A 27877-nucleotide genomic window follows, 5' to 3' on the forward strand; every position below is an offset into this window, starting at 1 on the left:
GTGCTGTGTGCTCACTTCCTTCTGTCCCCACATGGGACTGGCGCCGTGGGGAGGGGAAATTTGTTGGGGTAGGGGGTGGCAGAATTGCTGGAAAGATTTATGAACACAGGCTTGAAAGAGGATTTTAATCCAGGTCTTGGTGAGGTACAGCATTACTGGGGCATCCTCAGGAACTCAATTTGGGTGGAGGGGTGAGAAATGAAAACACATTGATTTCCTCAGCTTTCATTGAGGGGAAATAATATCTAAAGGTGATATATTATTTTTAAATAATGGGAAGATAACACCCTGAGGACAAAGGTAGAGGGAGAAACCAGAGAAGCCTCTTTAATCTGAACCTAGTCCACAGGCACTTGGGTGTCATAGTCTATAGAACCTGGCCACTTCTTGCTCAAGAATCAGAAGTGGGATGGGGTAGTAAGAACATCCAAGAATCAGTTTTTTGCTAACCATCCATCAGGCCTGTGTTGAGAGTGAAGATGGTCCTATCCCCAAGCTCTGCCCTGGAACTTGGAGGTATCAGAAAGCAACCCAGACTAAAGACTTTGTGAACATAAAATGTGGAGGGCTCTGGGATAACTAGATGACACAGAGCTTCTAGCTCTGAAGTCCATCCAATCCAGGGTGTGAGGGCTCGAGACCTGGGTGGATAGGCCACAAAGGCTCCCAAGCCTCAGCCCCACCATCACTGGGCTGACCCCTCCATGGCCTGCACCCAGAGAATGGTGCGGGTTCTGCTTTCCTCCCATGAGAACAGAGGCTCATAGCCAAAATGGCGCTGTGCTTTGTTGGTGCTGACGGTGAAGGTAGTGTTGGCCACAGCCAGTGTGTAGGGGTTCAGTAGAGGTGCATAGAGTAGCAGTGGGCGCAGCAACCATTGCAGCAAGGCATTGAGGGCAGCTAGAAGCACCAGCAGCCAGTAGGGCAGCAGTGGGCGGGTGCCCACCAGACGCAATCCGCAGGGGCCCAGGAACTCCATGTTAAAGTCCTCGTAGCTCTTATAGGGTGACTTGTCATAGCAGAAGTACACTTGGCCACCTAGGAGTGCTGCCCGCTGCTCCAGCTCCCGGGCCACCAGCACATGCATCCAGGCCACATTGCCTGTCAGGGAGGAGAAGTGGCTATGCCTCCAAGGGCTCTTGCAACCATGCAAGATGCTGCTTTTCTGGGCCAGCTTATGTACAAGTCATCCCTTTTTTGAGCCCATTTAGATGCTGCCCACACCTCCACTACAGCCTGGTAATGGCTGCTTTTTTCCCCAGCCCCCATGGCCATCGCTTTCTTGGTTTGGTCTGCGTCTCCTTCCCTGGGGAGCTGCTGCTCTCATGCCTGCAATCCTCTCCTTAGCCTAAAGCTTTTTACATCAGCATTCCCAAATTGCAGGGATACTGTTTTCTCTGCGATCCAGGCAGACGATGCCTACATAATCATCGTCTACCTGGGCCTGTGTATGGACTATCCTTTTCCAGTCAGAGCACACACTGCCCCTGCCAGAACCACAAGGGTCCCACCTACTTCCAACGCAGGTCCTCTTGCCCTGTTTTTGGCCTCCCCCTGTTTAGCCCTGTGCTTACCCACATAGACCCGACCATGCTCCACAGAAGCTGGGATGGCCCGGAAGAGTCGACCCCCCAGACGCAGGCCCTGGCGGTAGAAATCCCTCATGATCTGATGGCCTTCACCATAGATGCCCGTGGGACGCAGGGCACATGTCACCAGAGGCAGCCCCCCTCGGACCTGATGGCAAAAGGCAAGCACTGCTAGAACCTGGGACCCAGCAGCTACCCCTTTGCACTAGCCTCCTCAGACTAAGAGTTGGGAGACCCACAGAGCAGAATGCAAAGCAACCTGCAGGTCAGGCTGTGCCAGACTGGTTGCTCCCCCAATGCCCATCTCTGTCTCTTCACTTACCTTCTTTCCATTGGCCTCCAAGACCAGGCGCTCGGCTAGGGCCTTGCTGCAAGGATAGGGGTGCTTGTGTACTGCCTCATATGGGGTGTCCTCGTTGCCCCTAGTGAGGGTAAAAGGAAGACTCAATGCTTAGGGAAGTGGGCTCTTTAAGTAATGGGGGAGACCTCAGCTCACCTGTAAAAAGGGTGGCCTTTGATATTAGGTCCCACAACTTCCATGCTGCTCGTGTAGACCAGGAACTGAGTTCCAGTCTGTACACAAGCCTCGATCACATTCTTCGTGCCTGAGGAAGAGGAAGATGGGCCCAAGTTGAGGCTTCCTCCTCTGCATCTTTACCCCTCCCTACCCCAGATCCAGGGAGAACCAGAACAGGTTGAGGATGGACAGCGGTTAATGATCACACAGGGGCAGGGCTGTCAATAGGATAGGTTGTCACATGAGAACCAAGAGGTCAAGGTCAAATGGGCTGGGGAACAAACAGGCAAGATCAAGCCATGTGCCAGGGAGTATCATGTACAGGATTAGAATAGGTGGCGAGCACCTCACCCCACACGTTGACCTTGTGGATGGTCTCAGGACTGGCCCTCCCAAACACATCCACCAGCCCAGCTGTATGGATGACCACATGGGCTCCAGCCACAGCTGCTTTCACCTCCTGGGCCTGCGTCACATCTCCCTGGATGGCAGTCACCTGCACGGTCCCTGGTGGAAAGGCCAGGAAGGCCAGAGGCAATGTCAGAGTCAGGGCTATCTGCCAGCTGCTTGGTTAAGCCTACACCCTTGGGAGCCCCATGTTCCCAGTGACTCATTCATCCCATCCATGTGGGCCGAAGAGCATAGCAGGCATCATCTTTTCCACCAAGTAGAGGAATATCCTGGTTTGGGAGGAGATTGGGGAAACCACGCCCTCCTCAAGACAACCTTCCCTTGTAGTCACCTGTCTTCAGCTCTTCTAGCCAGGGACTCAAGTGCAGGTCAAAGATTCGCAGCTCCCGGAGCCTTGGCTCCCGCTCCAGCAGCATTCGCACCACATGCTCCCCCAGGAAGCCACAGCCACCTGTGACCAGGTACACCAGCTCCGGGGCCTGTGCAGATTCTGCCATGCTCAGCTGTGGGGAGAAACCTTGGCTCACCTGAGTTGCCTGCTGCAACCTGCCCCAGTAACTGATTACTTTTAAAAGGGGGCTGGCAGCCTAGTCAAGCAGAGATCAGTGACGGAGGGTGAGGAGGCAGAGCTGCTCCTGGAGGCTGCAGCGGTGGGGGCAGCAGCCAGGCTACCTGTCCTCTGATCCTGTTAACTGCTGAGTTACTAAGACGGTAAGGGCCTGGGGCACAGAAGGGGTCAGGGTTTGAGGTGGATGGGGAGAGGTTTGGGGGCAAAAAAGAAGGGTGGGGAGGCAGGGCATTGTGGGAAGAGGGAGGAAAGGAGAAAAGGTATAGGAAGATGGGAAAGGCCAGGACCAAGGGAAGGGCAAACTCAGAGAAAGGCTGCCTGAACCCTGGTATTACCTCTGCCTACCTGTAGCCACTGTCCCAGGGCGCCCAAACTGGCCACCGGAGAGGCAGTCTCCTGGGCTGGCTGGCCAGCCACACACCGTCTTCCTTCCGCTTGCTTCTCCTCCCTCCTGGCCTATTCCAGGAACGGAGGCCAGCCCAGCCTCCAACTCCTCTGCCCCTCACTCTTGCCACAGGGCGCCCCCTGGTGGCCACTCAGCACTCCACTGGCATCTGGTTACAGCAAAGTACTTAGGGAGAGAGGATGGAGAAGCCAGAACCTGCTGGGTGGGTCTTGAGGGATTTGAGGGCCCATAGGATGGAAGCAGCAGGGTGACCTCATTCTCACTGCATGACCTCAGTCCTTTCCTCTTGCTGGATCTCCCAGGAGGCCAGAGGCCCAGCAGCAGCTGTGGTTCTGGGAAGGAAAGGGAGGCCTGACCTTGGCCCAACTCTGGCTGGCCTTGGTGGGGGATTCCTGGCATGGCCATGGCAGCCTGTCAGGTGATCCAAAGCAGTGGCAGCTGGGTCTGCAGGTCTGGGCTCTTGCCTGCAAGCCCCTCTACCCACCCCAAACTTCAGACCACCCACTTTCCCTCTCTTCATCTTGCCCCACCCACTGTCTCAACCCCCCATCCCAGCCTGCTCTCCCCCAAAGATACTGACCAAGCACTTTTGTACAATAAAGTTTAATCACAATTATAAAAATGTGGCCTTGGGTTTGCGCTATTAACATATATACAATCCAGCCCAACAAGAAGGGCCCACCCCCACCATCCTGGCCTGGCTGAGCCAAAGCCTCCAGACACCAGGGTGGGAGGGTGACCCAAAGGGTCTGGCAGGAACAGAAGATGAGGCAGGGTTCCAGGCACGGAGTCCCCAGGACAGGGGGCGCAGGGCCCCCCCCCAGGGGAGAACATGGCCACTGCCCCTAGAGACCCCTGAACTGGGGAGGGGTGCACGCAGGGCACAAGGGGAAGTCCCCATTAACACAAAGCAAGAGGGCTGTGCAGCCCCCCAAGAACAGGATCTGTACAGGCCGGCACCCCAGGTTTCCACAGGAAACAGCTGCTGGCAGCTACAAAACATTTACAGCTTCTTCTCCGCAAAGAAAAAAAATTAAGAGGTGGGTGGGCAGGGGTGACAGGGGAGGCAGAAGCTGCCTCATCAAGGGACTGAGGCTCCCTCGCTGGGCTTGGAGCCCCCAACCCCACACTTGGGAGATGGGGGCATGTGGGCCCTGCTGAACCCACTAAGGCTGGGGGGTTGCTGGGAGCTCAGGGCACCAAGGGGAATAAATAGGGGTGTGGGCACCAGTCCTGCCCCACCTCAGTTGAGGGAGCCACGGCAGCTCTCAGTGCCGCATAGACACGGGATCTTGTTGTCCTCCAGCGGGAATTTGTAGTCGTAGGTAATCTCCTCATCCACGCCAATGGGCTGCTTGGAGTAAATCACAATCTTCTTCTGTGACTCGATGGTGATCACCTTGGCATAGCAGTTGGGCTGCAGGAGTGGAGGACAGTGTGAGCTGTGCCCCCCTCCACGCCCCTCCCATCCCTCCACCTAGCTCCCAGCGCACCGTGCAGCAGTGGTTGATGAACCTTGCCAGGTTGCCACACTTGGTAGCATCAATGATGGTGTCATGGTCCACCCGGAACAGGTAGCTGCTGCCAATACCCTCCTGTACATAGCGCTTCTCCCGCATGTCGGCCACCATCTGGCAGAATAGGATAGGAAGGTCATGGCATGGCCCTTGGCTGGGTGGGTCCTACCAGCCTCTCTGGACAATCTGCCAGCTATCAACTCTAGAGTCCATACCAACGAGGTCAGGACCTCAACCCTCCACCTTGACTGCTCCTAGAAACCCTGCCTTTTTGGTCACTCATCCTAATACTCTGGCTGCCTTTTTGATCAAGTCACCAACAAGAGACTCCAGAGAAATCTGTACTGGCAGTGGACATGTCATAAACTGAATCCTATTCATCTCTTCTCCTAGGATCCTCTCTCCAAAACAGGCACCTGTTGGCCTAGACGGTCAATGCAAATGGCAGGTTATCTGTTAGGACCTGTGTGGAGTAGCAACTGTTTCTCAGTAAATGCAACAATGAGCCCTCTGCGCTTTCTCCCTGGGTGATCTCATACCCTCCCCAGAACTTCCACTGTCAGCTAAGTAGTGGGGACTCCTCCCAAACTCCCATCTCCAGCCAAAATCCACCTCAGTAGAGCTGCTGGGCGTCATCTTCAGATGTCCCTGGAGCCCTGCAACATCATGTGTCCTGACTGGAACTCATCCTGATCACACATCTGTTCCTCTTGCTCACTCACTTCACTAGGGCCCCATCATAGTCATAATCTAATGGTAGCACCCTAAGAAAGGGCCTCACCTCCTTCTTTGTTCTCACTCTCCACAGCCAGCTCACTGCCTGGTCTCCAGTCCAGGCCACCTTCACCTTGGCATGGATCTGTGACAGCACCACTAGTGTCAGCCTCGACTAGTTCTCTCTTCCCAGCACAGCCAGAGGGAGCTTACTAACCGCCAAGGCTCTCTTCTGCTTAGTTTTCCAGAGATTCCCTCTCTCACTGGGGCCCTTACTAAAATTGCTCCCCAGCTCTGGAGAATCTGGGCTCCACATGCTTCTCCAAATTCTCATCTGACACTGGCCCTAGTTTTTCTGATTAGCCATTCTGATCTCCTGCTCCTAGGACTACCCAACCTCCAGGCTTTAGCACACTTCTCACCTGGGCCTGGAGTTCCTCCTTGTCTTTCATCTGCCAGCTTAAACATCACTCTCTTGATGGTCTTACACCCCTCAATATGTGCTCACACTGCTCCTGCCTCCTTAAGCTTTCCCTTTAATACCATACACTATTCTTTATTGTCATTCATTGTCCAATATTCCCCATTTCCTTTTTTTTTTTTTTTGGTTTTGTTTCCGGTACCGGGGATTGAACACAGAGGCACTTTACCACTGAGCTACATCCCCAACCCTTTTTGTATCTGGAGATAGGGTCTCACTAAGTTGCTTAGCGCCTTGCTAAGCTGATGAGGCTGGCCTCAAACTTGTGATCCTCCTGCCTTAGCCTCCTAAGTTGTTGGGATTACAAGCATGTGCCACTGCACCTGGCTCCCCACTTCCTTAAAGGGAAAGAAACTACCAGTCCTGTTTCCTGCTGGACCACTAATATTGTTTACTGACATATTACTAATGAAGGATACAGGACATAGGTTTTCACTGGCTAAATCTTGGGAGCTGAGAGGGTAAGGATTTGCCTAGAGGGTCAAATGGTACTCATGGGAAATCCTATGCTGTCTGGGGCCACATAAGGAGCTGAGTCTGGTGCTGAATCTGGAGCCTCACCTGGCGGATGTTCTGACCCACGTATTCAATGACCATCTCATCAGCTGCAATGGGTTCCATGGCAAACAGACCCCACTCGTGGATCCGGCTCCGGCCAAATCGAAGCTTCTTCTTTCGGAACTAGGGGGTAGAAGGTAGATTCTACTGCTGCATGCCTCTCAAGACCAAGCTCGTCACCTTTCCTACAGACCTCCCAGAATGAAGAATATTTCATTCCCCCCACAACCCAAAGACAGGATCCTACTAGGGTAGCTCACCTCACTTTTCATTGAGCTTCTTTCCTTCCCAGGTCCCCATTCCTCACCTTGAGCTGGTTTAATTTTAGCAGATCACTATCCATGATGGCTGAGGTGCCAATGGCACTTAGCAGCCGCCGCTGCTCAGACCGGCGCTCCGAAAGCACACGGTTAGTCCCCTGTGAGGAGGACAAAGGGAAATAAGCAATGGGAGGACGGTGAGAGGAGACAGTGGGCCAGGAGGCAGGGCCCCACCTGAGTGTCCACTCCTTCCAGCTGCCGGGCTGAGACGGGGCACACATCCAAGTATTTGTCCTTCTCCTTCTTGCTGATGGGGTAATAACCTTCACTGCGTGCTGAGCCTGTCTGGTGCTCTCGGGGCCCATCTTGGGGCCGCCGCTTGCGCTTTGGAGTGCTCAGGTTGGTGAGTGCAGGGTGTTAAGGAAGAGAATGGGTCCCTCATTGGCCAGATCCCTGGAGCCTGCTCCTCTCCATCCACCCCAGTCCCAGCCCAAGGAAAGGTCGGCCGGTCTGAGCTGGTGGGCATATTAGGTGTGAAGGGACAGCAGATAACAGAAGTCAGTCTTGGACTCCACCTTTTCTGCCAGAAAAACTTTGGGAGGCAGAAAAGAGGTGAGGCAGAGAGAAAAGATGGCTGGGTAGCCAGAGGAGAAACCCCCAGGCTGCACATGGCACAGTGAACTGAACAGACAGGGAGGGAGATCAATGCAGCACTAGGAGTGATCTGAGGAAGACAATGCCCGGGGCTGTGACTCCAGGGAAGGCCACCCCCACCCCCAGGCCTGTGTCTTCCTATCTTGCGCCGACAGGCCTGACTCTATGGCTCAGGATATTTGTATGATGGACCCAGTGGGTGTCGTTAAGCCAGTCAGCTCCGCTGGTCTGTTGCAACAGCCGCTCATATGTGAGCCGCAGGTAGCTCATGTCTTCCAAGTCCAGGCCCGAGTTCCAAATGTCATACAGGATGGTCATCTGCTCAAACTCGCTGCGGGGCTCAAAGGAGGGGGGCGGTGGAGGTGGGGGTGGGAGTGGTGGTCTCCGGCGCCTGGTGTGAGAGCGGAGGCTGCGTCGCCGGACAGCCCCCTCACCATCGCTGCTACTGCTGCTGCTGCTGCTCTCTGAGGACTCGGACTCCTCCTCTTCCTCCTCCTCCTCCTCCCCCTCCTCTGGCTGCTGCTGCAGTTGCTGCTGCTTTGGCTCCTCTGCCTCAGCCACTACCACCTCAGGGGCCTCTAGGACCTCATCCACTGGGGAGCTGAAGAGGGCTGCAGGGGCAGGAACTGGCTCCGGAGGCCGGGGGGCTGGTGTGGAAGGTGTGGGCTTGATGGCCAGGGCATAGTTGTGCTCCAGGAGGATGTGGCTAAGCAGGGGGCTGGGGCGGTCTGCCTCATCTGAGGTCTCTGTGGCCTCTGAGTCGTCGCCAGTAGGCAGGGCGGCCAGCCCTCGCCGGGCTGGGGTCAGGGCCAAGTCGGCCAGTACCGCCAGGTCCACTTCTGTCCCTGGCTCACCCTCTTCTTCCTCAGTGGAACGACCTCGGCCTCCAGCCCGGCTCCGACCCCCTCGGGACACCTCCTCAGGCCAACTCTTGACCAGAGATGCATGGTCCAGGGGCAGGTTGCGAATGGTCCGCTCCACGCCCCGGGGAACTTTGCGAGAAACTGGGCCAGGAGACTTGGCTTGTGGTGGGGCAGCTGGGGGAGGCTCTGGGGCGGGCACCTCCTCCACAGCAGAGAAGGAGACAGTTTTCCGGCGTTTCTTAGGTGGGGGAAGAAGAGGGATAGGAGAAGAGGGTCGCTCCTCAGGGCGGGAGGTAGGAGCTGGGGGCCCAGCTGGTGGCTCTGGGGGAGGCTGGGGCACACTGGGAGGTGGTTCCTCAGTGGGACCTGGGGAAGGAAGCACACCAAGAAAGGAAGGAGGGTTAGCTTCTGCCCAACTCCATTAGAGTTGTTAGAGGCAGGAGACTTGGGGCTCAGCTGGGCTGTGGCTACCTCATTTCAACAGGCTGTGCTTACTCTCCTCTCAGCTTTCGCCCAGCAAACCCAGTTGCACAGATCCTCCTCCTGGCCCAAGGGACACACTGCCTGCCTCTCAAACCCACACACTACGGGTTTCCTCAATAGGATGGAATTCTGCACCTGCTCATTCACATGGTCAACAAGTGTACGCTAAGCCCTAACTTTGTCAGGCACAGTATACCCAACAACGTAGACAGACAACCTCACAGAGCTCTCAGTCCAATGAGCACACAAATCAAATGTGCAACCAAACTGGGAAAAGAGGGGAGGGCTCCCCACAACATTTGGATTCTAGCCTTTTCACCAAGACTGGCAGTGATGGAACCACATCCAATGACTAGGCACAAGGACCAAGATGGTTTCTGTCAGCTGCATTCTGAATTAGCCAGATCTGAATTAAAATACTCACTCCAACAATAAACAAAATTCTCTGGTCTAGTGAGGTAAAAAAGATGCAAAGTAAAAAAGCTGAATCTCAGTATTAAAACATTTTATAAAATTTGCCTTCCTTGCCAGTTCCTAAATAGAACTGGTGATTTGTTCTAAAGGGGAAGGGGTCAGAAAAAGTCTTTACTAAAGAAGCTGAGACTTGGGGCTGTGGTTGTAGCTCAGTGGCAGAGCGCTTGCCTAGCACACATTGAGGCACTGGGTTTGATCCTCAGCACGTGTTGAGGTATTGGGTTCGATCCTCAGCACCGCATAAAAATAAATAAATAAATAAATAAATAAATAAATAAATAAATAAATAAAGGTCCATCAACAACTTAAAAAAAAAAAAAAAAGTTGAGACTGAAGTTGAGACCCAAACAACTAGGGACAAGTGGAGGAAAAGACATACTGTCTTTGAGATGCTGCTTTGTCTCCCCAACTCAGCCACTAGGATGGGAAGCATGACTTCCCTCCCCTCCCTTGTCCATGGAAGCAGTTTTTAGCCCCTGTTCAAGGTCACTGTCCTTGTGAAGCCTGCCCACTTCTTCAGACACTGGTTAACATCTTCCTTGCAGAACTAGAAGCCTGGCACTTTTGGTTGGCTGTAACATATTTGTAGCTAGTATAGTGGCAATTCACATGGATCCAAGCTTTTTTATATATACTAACTCACGTCACAACAATAAACTGCCCTAAGATGAGAATACTATATTTATTCCATCTTATGGATAGGGAAACTGAGGCACAGAGAGATTAATAACCTGCCCAAGATCACACACTTGACAAGTGACAGAACATCTGCATGCAGACAGTCTAGATTTGAGTTCATGCTCTTAACAGCTGCCCTATGCTGCTCTGGATGCCTGTGGATTTGGTGGTTTCACATCTGGCTCTACCATTCACAAAACTGAAGGGCAGCCAGCACCAGGCCTGGCCTGAACAGGCAGTGGTCAACCTGTGCCCATGGTTTCAACCAATGCTCTTAATAAGACTGGCATCCTCAGCTTGCTGTGTTCTCAGCTCTGGATACTAGTGGCAATCCACACCTGAAAGCTGGTGAGGCCCAAGTGCTTGTACCAGGCACCCCAGTTTCTATGCATCTTCTCCCCTCTTTTCTCCATGTTGGGACAACCTCCCCAACTAAGCTCTCTTCCTAAACCAGCCTACAGTGTCTTTCAGAAGCCTGGCTGCTAAGGAGAACTAATTCCACCTCCCAGCTAAGCTTCACACAAATTTCTCTTTGCTCTCTCACCTGAAGCTCTCCTTTCGTAGACAATTTTGGGGATCCCTGCCCAGTCAATACAATCCCTGTCTTTCTCTGAGAATTGCTTTCCTGATACCCTTAGACCTGCAGAGGAAGGCCCCAGAAGTCAGTTTTACTGCATGCCACCCTCTTCTTTTCCAGGTCCATCACTAACTGACACCACTAAGATGACCCAAGTCAGTGCAATTAGAAATTTCTTTGAGAATGAGGATCTAAGAAAGGAGCAGAGCAGTCAGTAGCCAGTCTAGAGGTTAGCAGGGACGGACACCCTCTACTGGAATGGAGAAGCAGAGAAAGCTAATTTTCAGAGAGAGGAAAGAATGACAGACTGTAAGACAGAAGGCAAGACCTAAAGGCCTTCTGGTCCTTGCTTCAGGAGACAATAGGTAGACAAATAGGTTCTACCAGGCAGGTCACACCCAGTGTACAAATCCATTCTTCAACTTAAACTGACGGAAACTGGTTCCTATCACTATAAACCTCAATAAGTCCTCGATTCGGATCCCAATTACCAGTAGCCACATGTTCTTTAGAGATAGGGGTGTTCTTTGCTACCCTCCCATCAGGTCACACGGTGCTGTCCTTGGTAACTCAGATTTCCCTGTTCTGCCCTCTCTAAAACCCAAGAGACTTGCCTTAATCTTGCTCTCATCTCCTACCTTGGCCATTTACCCAGGAGAATTCACTATCCCACAAATTTACCTGGATTCTCACATTCCTAGAGATCTCCTTCACTTATCCTCAGCTACTCTCCACCAGTCACACACTAATCTCATCAATCCCCAGAATGGCTCCACTTTGGATTCACACTCAAGATTCCCTACCATACGATTAGCCCAAACTCACCTCTCAGTTCACTCCCCTATCCCTTTTCAATTTCCATCCCTTGACTTCCCGCTAGCCCATCTCTCTTCTTCCATATTAACTACTGTCTTTATTCAGCCCAGCCCCCAGGACCCTCACTTGGTCCTCTCTTTTCACAGTACCTTCCACACTCCTACATCCTCATCCTTCTGCCATCACCACTCATCTTCTATTCATCTACCCAGCTGACTTCTTTCCAACCAGCTGACTTCTTTCCTCCTTTCCGCCAGGCCCTGGCTTCTGCAGGGTTTTCGTGCGGCTGGCAAACCTTGTCAGCATCCACCCTTGCTTCCCACTCCCCTCACTTTTCCAGGCAGGCTCCTACTCAAGCCATCCTTCATGCTCCTCTGCAGAGCAAGAGGCTTCAGGCATGAAACGTCATAGCTCCTTGCTTCCCCACTCATGGATACATTTGCATCAGATGTAGAGTCCCTCACCAGGAATGTCACTACAGAAAGAATTTCTTCCTCTTTGGGTTCATCTATCTGCCCCTGGTTCCCTTCAGTGCAGGTACATGCCCAAGTCTCACCTACTTAAGCTAACTCCTCCATCAATCCTGCATTCTCTTCTTGTTATCTCTCCAATTCCTTGAGCATGTTACCTTGAGCATGTTGCTGCATCTCACTAAGCCTCGAATTCCTCATCTCTAAGATGGGAACAACAGGAATGTTGTGAGGACTGAATGAGAAAATGAGTTTCCAATGAGCTCCTTGAGCTTGGCACACAATAAACATTAAAAGTTAGCTAATATCATTATGGCCCCTCAACTCTTTCTTCTCAGCAAGAATAGTCTACCCTTCCATTAGACCAGCTATCTTGCTCCCCCCGCACTCCTTGTCTGAACCACTGGACTGAAATCAAGGTCACCTATGACATGTCAGATCCAATACTTTTCCCATCTCAAAGACCTCATAATAGGGATTATTACTCCCTCCTTTTTAACCAATGCTTATCCTGCTATTCAAAACTCACCACTCCTTGGTTTCCTTCCTAACTTCCTGATTACTCCTCTTCAGTCTCCTTGGGTTCCTTTGCCCACCTACCTCTTATAGGACTTTCAGGCTCTGGTCTCTTCTCCCTTATGCCTTACACCCTCTTAGGATGTAGAAGTGAGTTTACACCTAAACTTGCACTATTCTCAACTATCTTATTTCCAGTCTGTTCTTCCCATGGCATCAGATTTATCAATCCAGTTGCCAATGTTTCTACCTGGTGGTTGCATAGGTATCTCAAACTTAACCCCAAATAAACTCAGCAATTTTCTTCTTAAACCTCATTCACTTCCTGAGTTTCCTTTCTTGATAAGTAGTTTTACCAAGTCATCTATCTCCTAAGTTTCTCTCAACCAAATTTCCCCCAGTTCCACACCCCTGCACCACACAGTACCACCCTGTTTGGTTCATGCCTTAATCTTTAAACCCTTTAAAGTCATCCCACATTCTTCCTCACCTTTTCCAAATCTCACCTCCTCCTCCCAGAATGGTCTTTCTGAAATGCAGATGTGACCACAATCCTCCCTGCCCCACAGAGAATGGAAGGCTACTAAGACTGATGCCTTTCTGGGCTGCCTGTAGCCTCACAGCCCCTTCTGCTACCCAATGGACTCAGAAGAGGCTGGGGAGGATGTGAGGTATCAGTAGAAACCTGACGCCTTATCTTGTGGGGTGTAGATGGGAGCAACATGTGCCAGTGTTAGGAAGTCTTCCTGTGGTCACTGCTCACCTTGGATCATGCAGTCTCAATAACAAGTGGAAGATCCCTGGGAGATTATGTATTTTTGAAGCGTATCTTGAAAACTGACTGATCTGACGGCACAGTGGGAACACCTCAGTCCCAGTTATCACCATAGCTTACCTTATTTACTGAACAGCTTCTTAGCAGGCTCCCTGCATCACTCTGCTCCCTCTCCAAGTTCTCTCTGCACTGCATTTTTTCGAATCATAAATCTGATCATGTCATTCCTCTGAGGGCTTTCTACTGCTCTCAAGATAAAGACCAAATTCCTAATGTGGCCTGTGCATTTGGTAGAGTCTGGCTTTTGCCAACCCCTCCAATTTTATCATCCCACCTACCCTAGCTTTCAGCCACCCAAAAGTTTATCTTTCTTCCAGGTCTCCCAAACTGCTGTTTCCTCTCCCTTAAGGGTCCATGTACCTCTAATCCCTCCTACCTGACTAATTTACCTGGATTTCAGTTGGACTATGCTTCAGCAGGAAAATGTTTCCAGGCCTGCAGGTTCTGAGTACCCTACACTTTGCCTTTATGATGCTTTCAGTTTGCAATCACAAATTTTCTTACATATTTATTATTCAACTGGTCTGTATTCCTATGGACCGTAAAGCTCTACACAAGTGGGAATAGCTTGATGGACATCCCACCATATCCTTTGCATCTGATGCTGGCTGTGATAAGCATTCAATCAGTATCCAATTCTTGAATAAATAATTTCCACAACAGAATAAATTATATGCATGTGCTATAAAATAACAACAAAATGTACAAATTCACAAAGAAAAGATAAAAACAAGTTCTGGATTAATGTTAATATTTGCCAAATTAATCCTGCAAATATATACTACACATTAAGGAATAGGCTTAAGTAAAATGAGCAGGAACTGGGCATTGTGGTGCACACCTATAATCCCAGCAACTCAGGAGGCTGAGGCCAGAGACTTGTAAATTCAAGGCCAGCCTCAACAACTTAGAAAAACTGTGTCTCAAAATAAAACCAAAATCCAAACCAAAAACAAAAACAAAAACTAAAAAGGGCTGGGGATGTAGCTCAGTGTAGAGCACTTGCCTAACATGCATGAGGCCCTGGGTTCAATCCCCAGTGCAGTCAAGGGGGGGAAAAAAAAGAGAGAGAAATTAGTAGTAAAAATTTATTAAATTTGGAATTTTCTCCTTAACCTACTTGGGAGAAAACCTTCTGTTTTACCTCAGTAGTACCTAAACACTGTGGTCTGGTTCTATGAACCACTACAGCAGTACAGTTTAAATGTTAGGCCATAAAAGTCTCCAAGGAGGACAGGACAAGAGATAGTGACTTTTTTTTGTATGTTTCCTCAACAAAGTCACATACACTTGTACACAATTACTTAATAAAGATTCCACTGTTGCCGGGCGCAGTGGCGCATGCCTATAATCCCAGTGGCTCATTAGGTAGGCATCCTACCTCAGGATCGTGAGCTCAAAGCCAGACTCAGCAAAAGCAAAGCAATAAGCAACTCAGTGAGATCCTGTCTCTAAATAAAATACAAAATAGGGCTGGGGATGTGGCTCATGGTCAAATGTCCCTGAGTACAATCCCCAGTAACAAAAAGAAAAAAAAAAATTTCACTGTTCTGTCACAAAGACACATACACATACAAACTCACACACGCAAATCAAACGTCAGGTACTATACACCCACCTGCAGGCCTAGCTGGAGACTTCTCTTGTTCAGAGAGAGGTGTAACCGGGGAGCCTGCAACCCTCTCTGGCTCGGGCTCCTCAACAGGTGCCGGGAGGGGTTCTGGGACTTCTCTGGGGGGCGAAGAGGCTGAGGAAACGGCTGCTGGCTGCTCCTCTTCTTCTTCCTCTTCCGAGGAGGATTCCGATGATGAAGAGGATGATGAGGACGATGAGGAGGAAGATGAGGAAGATGAGGAGCTGGAGGAACTGCTGCTCTCGGAGTCTGACGTACTACCATTTTCACCATCTGAGTCAGCATACAGAGAACATTTGGAGGACGAATCGCTTTCTTCGTCCTCGCCTGGAAATCCAGAAGGAGTAATCAGGCGAAGTGGGAAGACCTTCATTCAGTCAAGCCAGGTTCATTCACTCACTCACTACTCTGAACATTAGGTTCTACCACGTTTTAGCAAGTCTAATGTGTCAAGGAGTTAGATAAGCACATGTATTCACAGGGTAACAAACAACAGTACAAAAAGCTGGGGAACATGGCAAAGGGAGCCCTGGATTCTGCTTGCATGAGCAAGACAGGGAAGGTATCCCTGAGGAGATACTGCAATCAAGGACATGAAGGGGTCCCACCATGCAGACATGGGGGTTAAGCAGGGATAACAAAGGCAAGCAACCTGGAGACACGAAAACCATCAGTTTGTACTACTGAAGTTCTTCCCATTTAAGGATTTAAGGACAATCTGGATGATAAACTCTGTGAGAAAAGATTCTGGGGTGAAATAAACTTGGAGAACATGGCATGCTCCATGCCTCTGGGAGACTAGTAATATGAGAAGGGCTTTAAAAAAAACCTAAGAACTTCATCACCCTTGAAGAACATAGTTGGGTAAATTAGAATGGGTGTTAGTGACTGAGAAGGGGGCTGGAGAATGGTGAGATGGAGCTGAACAGTTAAGCAGGTGCTAGATTATAAGTGGCCTACACTGTCAGTCCAAGGAGTCACATTGTGGAAAACAGGGAGCCAGGAAAAGACTCTATGGAGAGAAGAGGATCAGGGGCACATTTTAGGAAAAATAATTTCATCAGTAATTTGGGAAATGGATTGGAATGGAGGAAAGACAGAAATAGAGACAAAAATCAGTCAAATCTACTTCAAGAATCTAAGAAAGGCAGGACAGCAGGAACAAACAACTAACAAATTCAAGAAGCATCCAGAAGGTGAAACTGATGGAAAGTGGTGATCGAAAGGATAGGTAGCAATCTGTATCCCTCATCCTTAGTAGCTAATACTGCCCTCTGCTTCAGCAAAGGAGAGTCTCAGATTATGTTCCCCATCCTGGTCCCTGCTGAAATGGTACTTCTCAGAGCCATTCCTTAACTAACATGTAGAACAGTCAATCTTCCCCCAGGTCTGTCACCCTATCACTCTCCCATTACCCTATTTTATCTTCAAAGCACGATTTCTATCTGAAGAGATAGAATCTGTTCACTTGTGACAAGTCTCTGCCTCCCCTCCAGGAAGTTCTCAAAACCAGAACCACACCTGTCTTGGTCACTGCCATGTCTTAAGTACCTAAAACAGCATCTGGCACAGAGGAAGATGTGAATGAAAAGAAAGAATGAATGAAAAGGAAGATTAAACCATGTATCTAAGTGGATATGGGGAGCCATCGGGTGTTTAACTCGACAAGAGGAATGACTGGTTGATGGCAGTCATGAGGAGGAAAGAGGGAGCTTGATGGCTGGGCCTTAAGGGAAGAGCAGGGTCCCAAGATGTGAAGGTCCAGTTTGGCAGCATCAAAACGCAGGAGAATGAAGAACCCCTTGTCTCTAGGGCTTGGGAAAATAGACGCTTTGCTCAGTTATCCTCAGAAAAGAGCTGTGTTTCAGAAGAAGCAAGCAGGAGAGACCCTTTTGAGTACCTAAGTTAATGTTTCCAGGGGCCAAGAGTTCCAAAGGATGTAGCTAAAACAGCTGCTACTGTAAGGGCAAAAGTGGCCAGTATGACCAACAGGAAGGTTATGTGGGCTCAGGAAAGGGCAAGCCAGGCAGCCGAATCCCTTCCTTCCTAAGTCAGAACTCAACTATCTTGCTCACCATCTGATGCTTCTGTCTCCTTCTTAGCAGTATCCACAGCTTCTTCTCTCTCTTCATCTTCTTCATCTTCCTCATCATCTTCCTCATCCTTAACAAAAAGGATAAATAGGGACTAACAGGAAAGGAACAACTAGTTCTCCATGACTAGGCTCCAACCCAGAGAGAAGCTGACACAGGAAGGAGGATTCAGAAATAGGCTTCTGGCAAGTACGTGGCACCCCTCACCTTGTCTGAGGAAGACTCCTGAGATGCCTCCTCTCCTTCACTATCCAGAGCAAAGGATTTGCGGTGCTTGCCCTGGGTCTTGCCTCGTTCTTCATCTCGCTTTGGGGGCTTGGTCCCCGGACGTCCTGGTTCTCCAGCTTCCTTCTCTCGCTCAGGGTCTAGGCCAGGTGAGTGATGTTTAGGGCAATTCCCATCAACAATGTTACTACTTCCCTAACCCACATGCGAGGAGTTTTCTATACACTTGCTGACCTTCCCAACAGACCTCAGTTTACAGAAAGCTAAAACTCAATGAAGAAACACAAACACCTGGCAATTACCAAACAATTTATCGTTTAGACACACCCCACCCATTTTATCTTTCATCCTTTTCTCCACTGGAGAACAAGAGCAAGTCAACTTGTTCTGCCTGGCCCATGAAAAGAGTACCTGAGGCCAATGGGTGTCCAGGGAAGTAGATCTGACTCAGTAAGGAAGTTTCCCAGCCATGCAAGCTGTCAACCAATAGCTCAGACTTCAACAAAGTAGGAGGAAGGTTGTAGGGGAACATTAGATGGTAAACTTGGGGTAAATGACTTGATTTAACCTCCAAGTTTGATTCCAAATACTGAAGTTATTATTTTCATGTGGTAGGCAGAAAACCAAGATTTAGAAAAACTTAGGCCAGCCTACCAGAGTAAGACCCACAACTATGATCCAAAGAGAATCCTATCGGTGCCTCTAACATCTCACAGAAGGGTTTTTTGTTTTCATTTTAACTCAACACCAACATTTTCACTTGGCTCTTTCCCTCTCTAAGAAGTCCATTCCCTTTCTCCTTCTGCCTGATCTCCCACTCACCATCTTCATCTTCCTCAGCAGGAGTGGATGGCCTTGGCCTCTTTTCTTCACTAGCCTCTGAAATTTCTGATGGCTCTTTCCGCTTTACCTGGGAGATAAGAAAGACATAGAGTATATTTAGAACTCACTCATGGTTCCTAACCACCCCTATCCCTTCCCCACTCTATTTAGATCACAGTTCAGAGTACCTTGAAGGAAGGCAGCCGCAGGGCCCCTCGGAGCCCTGATCCAAGGCGAAGGCCTCTATGCCTGTGGTACCTCCACTCTTGGCCCAATCTACAAGGGACAGCATGCCTGGCTCTTTGAGCTTTGTCTTCTCTTTATCCTCTTCCTTGGCTTGCTGTTTGGCTGCATTCTGGAATGGCTGCAGAAAGTAGGGGGACTGAACTTCTGAAGATCCCTCCTGCCTGAGAACCACTCTTCCCAGGCCCCAAGAATAGAGATGCATTAACTTATTCCTCCACTCGACACCATCTCTGTCATGTCTCTACCAGTCCTTTACAGTCATTTTCTTCAAGTCTGCACACTTAGCCCATTGACCTTAGGAAACAGCTACTATTTTTCCCAGTTTACAAATGGCAAAACTGAAAACCGAGGCCCTTAAGGGCCTTTTCCACTGCGAGCAAGCAATACAGACAGGATGAAGCTCTTCTAACACTCAGATCCATATTTGTCTGCGGCTCTGTGCCACAATAAAACTCCCCTGATCAACTAGAATGTCCCAAGTGCCAGTAGTCTCACTATTCACATGCTTTGACCGGCAGAAACCAGAGGTCCACCTACCCCTTCCAACAAAGTTCCAGGTTGCCCAGTCCCAGGCACTCACCTTGGCCTTCTCTTCTTTGCTTTCCCACCACTGGTCAAATGCTCCAAAGGCCACATTTTCCACCATCTTGCGGTTGAGGTCTCGCTGCATGATGCTCTTCATTTCTTGGACTAGGGTGGCCAACACACGGCCCACAGTACCCGCTGATGGTAGGGCCTTGCCTTCTGCTAGCTCTGCTTCTTCCCTAGGAGGCAGCCGGGCCTCTTCACCCGAGATTGAGGAGGAGGGCAGGGGCTCAGTTGCCATGGGCAAAGGCAGGTGGTAGGCCTCCCGGGAGTATGCCCCATGGCCTTCTTGCCCTTGAGTATACAGAGCATAGGGCAAGCCATAGGCTGCCTCTTGTGGGGGCGGGAAAGGGAGGAAGGCCTCCCCAAAGGCCCCACCAGGAGGACCAGCAGAGGCAGCAGTCAATCCCTTGCCCTGTCGCAGCTGGTGAAGCCGAGTTAACATTTGGGTCTGCATCTGGAAGGACATAGGCATCCCTCCCCACTGAGCCCCGAGTCGATCCATAAGTTCCAGGGAGTTCACAAAGTCATAGATGTGGGGTGGTGGTGGTGGAGGGTGGGGGGTACTCTGGGGGGGGTGGCCCATCGGGTCGGGGTGGGAGGAGGTAGGCAGGTTGGTGGGGAGGATAACCAAGGGGAAGGGAAGCCAGGTAAGGAGGAGGAGGAGGAGGTGGAGGAGGTGGGGGAGGAGGCTGCTGGGGGGGTGTTGGAGCCGGAGGGGGTGAGCCACCCCTGTCATCATCGGAGATCTCCATGTCCTCTCCAGAAGAGCATGGAGAAGCCTGTAGGGGTGCAGAGGAGGGTAACAAAGAATCTGCTTGTTTCCTGGGCTTTTCCTTAGACCCATTTTCTTGTCTAATTCCCCTCCCTCTCCCTCAGGGTCCAACCCTGCCTCCCAGATCCCAAGAACCTCCCCTGGCTGACCCCAGACTCACCTGGTTCTGTCCGTTGGCCTTGGGAGACTCTCGGGCAGCCCCTGGTTCCCCACTCCCTGTAGGTGCCACATCCTCAAAATTAGCTGGGGCCGGAGGGGGTGTGCAGGGCCCATGACCTGACCCAGAAGGCACCTCACTCCCTGTGTCTCTAGCCCCAGGGCCTGCACTGCTGTTCTCTTCCTCCTCCTCTGTGTCAGAGGCCAGGAAAGAAAATTTGGAGCGCTGCTCCTTCAGCAGCATTTCGATGCGGGAATCCAGGCTGCTGTGCTGGGCGAAGGGTACACTCTCATTGGTGGTCTCTGGGGCTGGGGAGCAGGAACGGGCAGGTGAGGCTGGGCGAGGGGAGGTCCGAGCTTCTTCTCTCTCAGGGCTGGGCCCCCCACCACCCCCACCTCCACCAGGTTCTGGAGGCTCAGGGGGTGGGGCCTCTGAGGCAGGAGGCCGGTAGTCTTGGTCAGTGGCCCGGCTGGGCTCAGGGGGCAAGTAGGAGGTGTAGGATGGTGGGAAGCGCTCAGCGGTATTTTCTGCAAAAGGGGCCCCAGGGGGCTCCTCCCGAGTTGCCCGGCGGGGTGGGTAGGAAGCATGGCGCTGGTAGCGATTCCAGCTTTCATAATACGCTGGGTAGTTTGAGTCAGAACCACGAAATTGAGAGGACGAGGAAGAAGACGATGATGAGGAAGATGAGGACAATGAGGAGGAAGAAGAGGAGGATGAGGCGGTGGCTGCAGTGGTAGCTGAGATGGCTGTAGAAGCCGTTGTTGGGGCAGAAGATGCAGAAAAATGGCGGCGAGAAAAGGAATCTTGGTAGCTATTCTCTGACCGCCGGGGCTTGAAGGAGGTTGAGGTGGTGCTGGAGAAGAAGTGGGAGAGTTAGCTAGGCTCATCTCTATATGACAAAATCCAACAATCCTGCTTCTCATGCCCTGTTAAACTGCCCCCCCCAAAAAACTAAATGTCTGGTTGCCATTTAGTGTCCCTGAGGACAGCAATTTTTTAAAAAAATATTTTTAGTTGTTAATGAACCTTTATTATTTATAGTCAATGCTGAGAACCAAACCCAGTGCCTCACACATGCTAGGCAAGCATTCTACCACTGAGCTACAGCTCAGCCCCCTGAAGACAGCAATTTGTTGGCTGAATCTACAGAGACTAGCACAAATGATTTCCAACTTCTCTTAGATTCTGAACCTCTTCTCAGAGGCAATTCCCAAAATTTGAAGGCTATAGCCCTGCTCTGTACCTGCTGGAGTAAGCAGAGTCCTGAGAGTAAGGGGTGCTGCCCCGAGATGTGTAGGGGGTTCCTTGGGAGGACTGAGGGGTGAACTGGCCAAAGGAAGATGGGGTGTCTTGTCGGCTGCTGGAGAAACTTGTATCCTGGGAGCAAGGGGTGCCATTGCCAGGGGTGCCCACCACAGCAGTGCCTGATGGGTAGGCAGCTGTGTCAGAGGAAGAGCGGCGGCGGATTCAGTCTGGAGGGAGAGAGTGGGGCAAGGAAAAAGGTAAAGCAGCACCATTTGAAAACTTGCCTTGTCCCAAACCAAGAATCATAGTTCCCCGACTTTTTAAAGCATTTAGGCATCTTTTCTTGGCTTTTTCTCCACTTAATAGTGAAGAATAGTGAAGAACCTCCAAAGATGGTTCCTGCTTGTAGCAATCACACACTGTGTCCACAAGGCTAGGGTGATGGCAACCACGAGCTTCTTACCGTCTCAGTGGCTGCACCAGAACCCTGGAACTTCTCGCTCAGGGCCTTGCCCCCAGTGGGCACTGTCTGAGGAGTATAGGAGCCATTGACAATCAATTCATAGTACTTCATTCGTTGTTGTCCTGGAAGAAGAGAAATGGGAATCAATAGTCAGAAAGAGAAACAACACCCTTCTCATTTGTTAGTCCTTCTTTCTTAGGTCTCAAGCTTCCTACAATTTCTTGGGAGTCTTGAGTTCTGGGATTTCAGTTCTCCTACCTTCTCTTTATCTCTAGGAATTGTTACCTCTTCTCCACCTCTTAAGTGCTACAAATGGCATATTTTATGACATTTTGCAGTTTATAAATATACTTCTACATATGCTACTACACTAGATTATTCACGGAAGAACGAGTACCCCTATTTTATAAGCCTAAAGCAAACTGATCTGCATAAAGTTGCAAAATCAGTCAATGGAAGAAATGGAATTCAAACAAACCTCAGGTTGTCTGATGATAAATTTTCCTATGCTCCTTATCCTATGTACTAAAGTTTCCAGAATGGCAGCCTGAAGACTAAATCCAGCCCACAATCCTATTTTATTTGCCTTGTAAAATGACTTAAAATATCCTGGAAGGGATGCAATATTTAAAAGCCATCAGATAACATACAAAAATCTAAGTTACTGACTTTTCTTTGAAAAATCAAATTTGGGAATACAAGTCCTCATTCTCAGTTGCAAACTGGTTAATGTCAACTAACAGCTGCCTTTTTAGATGGAGTTATATGTACAGTTTACCACAGGTTCTACTCCTCCCTACTGCTCCTTAACAAAGCAGTTCAGACTGCTTTGTCTTCAGAGATCGTTTTTCTATTTATTTGTGGTACTGGGAACTGAACCCAGGGTTGTTCTACCACTGTGCCACATCCCTAGCCCTTTTATTTTTTATTTTGAGACAAGTTCTTGAGATGTTGCCTAGGGCCTCACAAAGTTGCTGAGGCTAGCCTAAAACTTATAAGCTCCCTGCCTCAGCCTCCAAGTGACTAGGATTACAGGCATGTGCCACCATGCCTGGCTAAAATTTTAAAACTCAAACCAAATCAAACCAAAAATGAAAACCTAGTTTTTGTTGTTGTTGTTTTTCCTGGTACAGGGATTAAACCCAGGCACACTTCAACACTGAGCCATATTCCCAGATCTTTTTATATTTTATTTTGAGATGGGGTCTTGCTAAGTTGTTTAAGGCCTTGCTAAGTTTCTGAAGCTGGCTTTGAACTTATGATACTCCTTCCTCAGACTCCCAAGCTGCTGGTATTACAGGCATGCACTACTGTGCCCAGCTGAAAACCTAATATTTTTGAGAATTTGTTATTAACATCTAACTTGATTTACTATAGTCTTTATTCAGCCTACCATGTATTAAACTTCAACACAATTTGTTTTCCTTTTTGCAGTACTGGAAAAAAGGGGTACTTTACCATTGGGCTACATCCCAGCCCTCTTTTTATTTAATTTTTAAATTTTTTATTTGGTACTGAGGATTGAACTCAGGGCACTTAACCACTAAGGTACTTCCCCAGCTCTTTTCTGTATTTTATTTAGAGACCGGGTCTCACTAAATTTCTTAGGGCCTCACTAAATTGCTGAGGCTAGCTTTGAACTCCTGATCCTCTTGCCTCAGCCTCCTGAGTCACTGGGATTATGGGCATGCACCACAATACCTAGCTACAATTTTTTATGGATATTCATGGGATTGAATATGGAGTGCCATCCCAACCATGCTGGCAATGACACAAAAAGCATCATACAAGGACCATAATTCCTCTCTAAAATTTGAAAAATTGCGAGTTTAGATACACATCTGGCCCCAAGAGTTTCAGAAAAAGAATCCTGACAGATCACTGGTCTCATCCCAACAAGCATTGAGTTTACAATCTATGATAAAGACCAACCTTGAGCAGCAGGCATGGGAGCCCCTCACCTTTGATGTCAAGTTGAGCATGGATGATGTTGCCCATGACAGAGGTAAGGTGGAGATTTTTGACTGTTTCCTTGGCACCCCGAGTGCTGGTGAAAAGTACACGGGCCAGGCCCAGGTGCTTGCGAGTACGGGGGTGAAGAAGGATCTCTACCTCTTCCACCTCACCATACTTTCGGCACATATCCTTTAAGAAGGTTTCCCGCACGTTGTCATTGAGTCTTGCGAAAGTCACTTCCTTAAGTGGAATCTGTCCAATATAGAACTCATCCAGCTGTGGAGAAGACAAGAGTTCTAGGGTCTCTATACTGACCACTGTTTCTTTGCTTTTTAAGAAACTTTAGCTAAGCTTCATGAGGTCAAGAGAGACAGACGTCTAGGAGACTGAAGGACAAGGGAAGGAAGTCACAATAAGGACTACATCAGTCCCTGAATTCTTGTCACCACAGAATGGCAAGAACTACGAACAGAAATACACACATGGAAGGAACAAGTTGTAGGGAAATAATCCACTAGTTCAGCTTTTAATGACGTATAATGGGCTAGGCACTTAGAAATACAAAGGTAGAGAAATACAAAGGTGGAAAAAAAAATTCCCACTTAGAAAAGTAGAAAGGACAGGTACACACAATCACACAGTGTCAGAAGGGGTGTGGAAAGGGTTTCTGGGAGCCAAGGGAAGGGAACCTTTATACAGAGTACAATCAGGGAAGAACTCATGGTGTCATTTTTATTGGGCTTTTTGAATATACAGGAGTCCATCAAAATAACAAGGACTTCTAGGACATGGAACTATAAAACAATTTGGCAACTGGGCACAGTGGCATACACCTGTAGTTCCGGCTACTCAGGAGGTTGAGGGAGAGGACTGCTTAAGGGTAGGAGTTTGAGGCCAGCTCGCAACACAGCAAAACCCCATCTCAAAAAATAAGCAAATAGTCAGGCACAGAGTTACATGTCTATACTTCAGCTCCTAGGGAGGTAGAGGCAGAAGGATCCCAAGTTCAAGGCCAGTATGTGCAACTTAGTGAGGCTCTACCTTGAAATAAAATGAAAAGGGCTGGGGATGTAGCTTAGTGTTTGCCTAATGTGTGTGAGGCCCTGAGTTGAATAACATGATATGTAACAAAGTACATAAATAAAATTTTTTAAAAAAACTTGGCATTTTCTAAAAATTATAAAGTTTACTACAAAGTATGAAAATAGCATAGGAATACGATGTCAAAGCAGAGGATAAGGCTTGGCCAGATCATGACAATGCTCAAAAACATAGACTTGGCAACAAGAGTAAAAGAGAATAGTAAAATCAAAGAGAGAAATCTCAGCAGGACAGAGCAGTTGAATGGAGCATGGAGGCGAGAAAACCCAGTGAAATGAATATGAGGGTCCACATTAAGGAAATGGCAACAGAAATAAAAAAAATTTAAGATAAAGGCAAAGAAAAACTGCTGGATAATTCCTAATTTCCAGCCTGTGCAGCTAAGGGAATGGTGTTGTCATTTATTAGTAGAGGGAAATCAAAGGGAGAACAGGACTGAGAGGACAAAGAGATTTATTTTAAATCTCTTATTGAGTTTGAGAAGTCTGTGGGGCCTCCAGATGGAGCTGTCCCTCTAGCAGGCATACAAGTGTGGAGTTCGAGATTGATGTTGGCTGGAAACATACTTGGAAGTCATTAACACTGAAGTAATAGTCAGAGCTATAGGGATTGTCCAGGAAAAGTACGCTAAGTAAAAAAAGGGTGAAGAGACTCTATTTAGGAAGATGAAAGAACTAGCAAAGGAAAAATAAATAAAACAAAAAAAATTAATGAAGGTAACTAAGAACCACCAGTTTTCTAAGCTCAGTTCAAGGCATGACGAGTATCCTGCTTGGACTGGAAAATGGAAATGCTCTTAGGAAACAAGATGGAGGATCACATGACCAAATGAGAGGCAAAGAACACAGGCAGAGAGGCAGTAGTCTTGTCACTTCTCTTAATTGCTGAAGAACTGGGATTTCCTGCTGTCATGCTAGGCACTGTCTAGGAATACACAGTGACAGACATGATAGCTAAATTTGTCCTTACCTCATCTTTCAAGAATTCAACAGTCTTGCCATCACAGATACACCTGGGACACCTCTGCTATACAAGTGTACCTCCTGTCCAGAACATCTCAGTCTCACAGATCTAGACATTGTTATAACTGGCTGTCATACTTACACTGGAATACCCATTTTATCATGCTCTGTAAAGACTAGAGTGCCAGGCCCTCCACACCCTCAAAAGGCCACCACACCAGGAGACACCTACCTTAAACTTAGGGACTGGGAGGGAAAAGTCTCTGTTTTTGGACCTGACATGGCAACGAGGATCTTGGAGGTCTTCGACCGGTATATACTTTGAGTCCTAGTAAGGAAAGCAGGAACAGAAACACAGCTCAGGATGAAACCAGATTGTTGAGCTCTAAGAGGCCCATCTGAGGACCTACAGGATGCTAAAGAGCTCGGTTCACTTGCTCATTTTTGAGAAGGCAAGCTCTGAATATGGGAGTTCTGGGTGCTGAAAGGAGTAACAGAGAAAAGGGGGTCCTAGAGTCCCCTAGAAAGCAATGAAAGCGCTGGGGCACTCACGTTGACACTGAAGTGGATTCCGTCATAGCGGTACACCTTCTGAGAAGGCCTGCGCAAGGCAGGGTCCAAGGCAGGATCCACGATGAGCTTGTAGTTCCGCCACTGGAAGCTCGGGGCTTTCTGCCCATCTCCCCCACCTTCTTGATCCATCTTTGCTCATTTACACTGTTAGGAAAAGGGGGATACGCAAAGAGGGTCCAGGACTTAGGCCTGACTCCCTTGCTGTCCCCTCATTGGCTAGCCCAGATTCCAGGTTCTCTCATCACTCCAGTTTCCACACCTCACCCAGACCCATGGCTCCCTCAGATTTTGCCCCAAGTACCCTGTTTCACCACAACACCCCATTCTCTCTCCACCTCCCAACTCTACCCTCAGGCCCCCAGGCCCACCTCGCGCCCCCTTACCTTCCCGCTCTCCCCAGCGCGCGCCCCACTTGGCCTCGGCGCAAGACCCCTCCCCCGCCCCCTGGCAGGCCCCGCCCCCTCACGCCTCCTCACCGGCCAGCGGCCCGGGCCAAGCCCGGCTCCCGCTCCCACACAGCCGCTCCCGTCCCCGCGCCCCGATCCTCTGGCCAAGAGGTGGCACCTCTTCGGGGCGTTGGAAACACCGCGAGACCGAGCCCGAGACCCGGCTTCGGCCCCGAATCCGGGCGGGGGGGTGGGGGGAACGCGCGCCGCTGCCCTCTCCTCCCGCCCCGGCGCGTTCTGCACCCCCCCGGTCTCCGCGCACGCGCGCCGCGGCCCTACTCACCCGCTCGTGGCGAGCGGCTCCCCCTCCCCCCACCCCGCGCGGCACCTCAGCGGCGCGAGGCGGCGGCGGCGGCGGCAGCGCGAGACCCGGCCCCGCAGCGGTGGCGGCGGCGGCGCCCCCCCACCACCACCTCCCCGGCGCGCGCACCAAACACCACCGCCACCTGCGCGAGGCCCAGAGGGCACAGCGTCTGCATTCGCACTTTCGTCACGGGCGCTGCCGGGAGATCCACGGGCCCGAGGGTAGCGGCCCTGCCTCGGCCGGCGCCCTGTATGGCTCGGGAGTTGTGGCCCAAGGAGCCTGGAGATTGGCCGCATTCCCCGGAGAGTGGGTTTCACCACCAATATCCAGCTGCTCCGGACTGGGGTTCCTAACGAATCAGCGGCGACGAAAGCTGCGACTAATCCCTAAGGGAAAGGAGGCGGGGCGAAGGGGAGGAGGCCAGCCAGAGCTCGGGAGATTTGAGTGGCGCGTTGAACAGACGCAGATTCGTCAGGCGGGCGGGGCGAATCGGTGGACAGGATGCGCGCTCCTTTGCTCCTCTTCCCTGCCCCTTCCTTGCGCGGCCAAAGATCTAAGAGGCTGCAGATTCGCCACTGTTCCTGGTTTCAGCCGTCGCCTCCCTTCACCCGCCTTCGTGAAGTCAAGAAAATAACGCCCGGTTAGCCAAGCCCTGTGGGCAGGGTCAGCCACTTTTTCTGGATCTTTCGTATTAGCACGACTCGGCACAGCCCACTGTCGACCCAGGGGTAAATGGACAGGCAGAGGTCCTCTCAGAGTACGATGAGAATTTTCAGCTGAGGAGCCGGCCTAGCGAATCTGCGGATCCTGTTGTGGGTGGGGTCAGGCCTCCGCGCGCATAGGGGCGTGGCCAGGGCGTGCGAAGCCCGGCGTTGCAGGGGAGCTTCCTGTAGGACCCACCGAA

The 27877-nt window shown here is 50.2% G+C and overlaps 2 protein-coding genes across 5 annotated transcripts; both read right to left on the reverse strand.

The window, feature by feature from the left end:
- Positions 1–106: 106 nt before the first annotated feature.
- Hsd3b7 (hydroxy-delta-5-steroid dehydrogenase, 3 beta- and steroid delta-isomerase 7) lies at positions 107–3889 on the reverse strand. Of its 4 annotated transcripts, none has more exons than XM_047533106.1 (7): positions 3431–3889; positions 2849–3020; positions 2458–2613; positions 2086–2194; positions 1912–1957; positions 1575–1737; positions 107–1101 (listed from the first exon to the last, which is right to left on the reverse strand). In XM_047533106.1, exons 2-7 carry the CDS (start codon positions 3012–3014, stop codon positions 686–688), a joined length of 1056 nt encoding a protein of 351 aa, XP_047389062.1. In that variant the 5' UTR covers positions 3015–3020; positions 3431–3889; the 3' UTR covers positions 107–685. The 4 variants fall into 4 exon arrangements, with proteins under 4 accessions (XP_047389062.1, XP_047389063.1, XP_047389061.1 ...); XM_047533107.1 differs by having other exon boundaries at positions 1575–1644; positions 1912–2011; positions 3431–3887; XM_047533105.1 differs by having other exon boundaries at positions 1912–2011; positions 3421–3813.
- A 163-nt stretch (positions 3890–4052) lies between these two features.
- Setd1a (SET domain containing 1A, histone lysine methyltransferase) lies at positions 4053–27611 on the reverse strand. The gene is given in 21 exon segments (XM_047533121.1): positions 4053–4908; positions 4985–5122; positions 6765–6884; positions 7069–7179; positions 7256–7428; positions 7855–8904; positions 15006–15347; positions 17096–17183; positions 17321–17478; positions 18161–18248; positions 18349–18392; positions 18395–18524; positions 18987–19548; positions 19550–19773; positions 19927–20776; positions 21167–21395; positions 21625–21753; positions 23593–23863; positions 25883–25978; positions 26203–26367; positions 27116–27611. Coding segments are annotated over 20 exon segments (5127 nt in total). The 5' UTR covers positions 26353–26367; positions 27116–27611; the 3' UTR covers positions 4053–4734.
- Positions 27612–27877: the final 266 nt, after the last annotated feature.

Source organism: Sciurus carolinensis, chromosome 18 (assembly GCF_902686445.1).
Source record: "Sciurus carolinensis chromosome 18, mSciCar1.2, whole genome shotgun sequence".
NCBI lineage: Eukaryota > Metazoa > Chordata > Mammalia > Rodentia > Sciuridae > Sciurus > Sciurus carolinensis.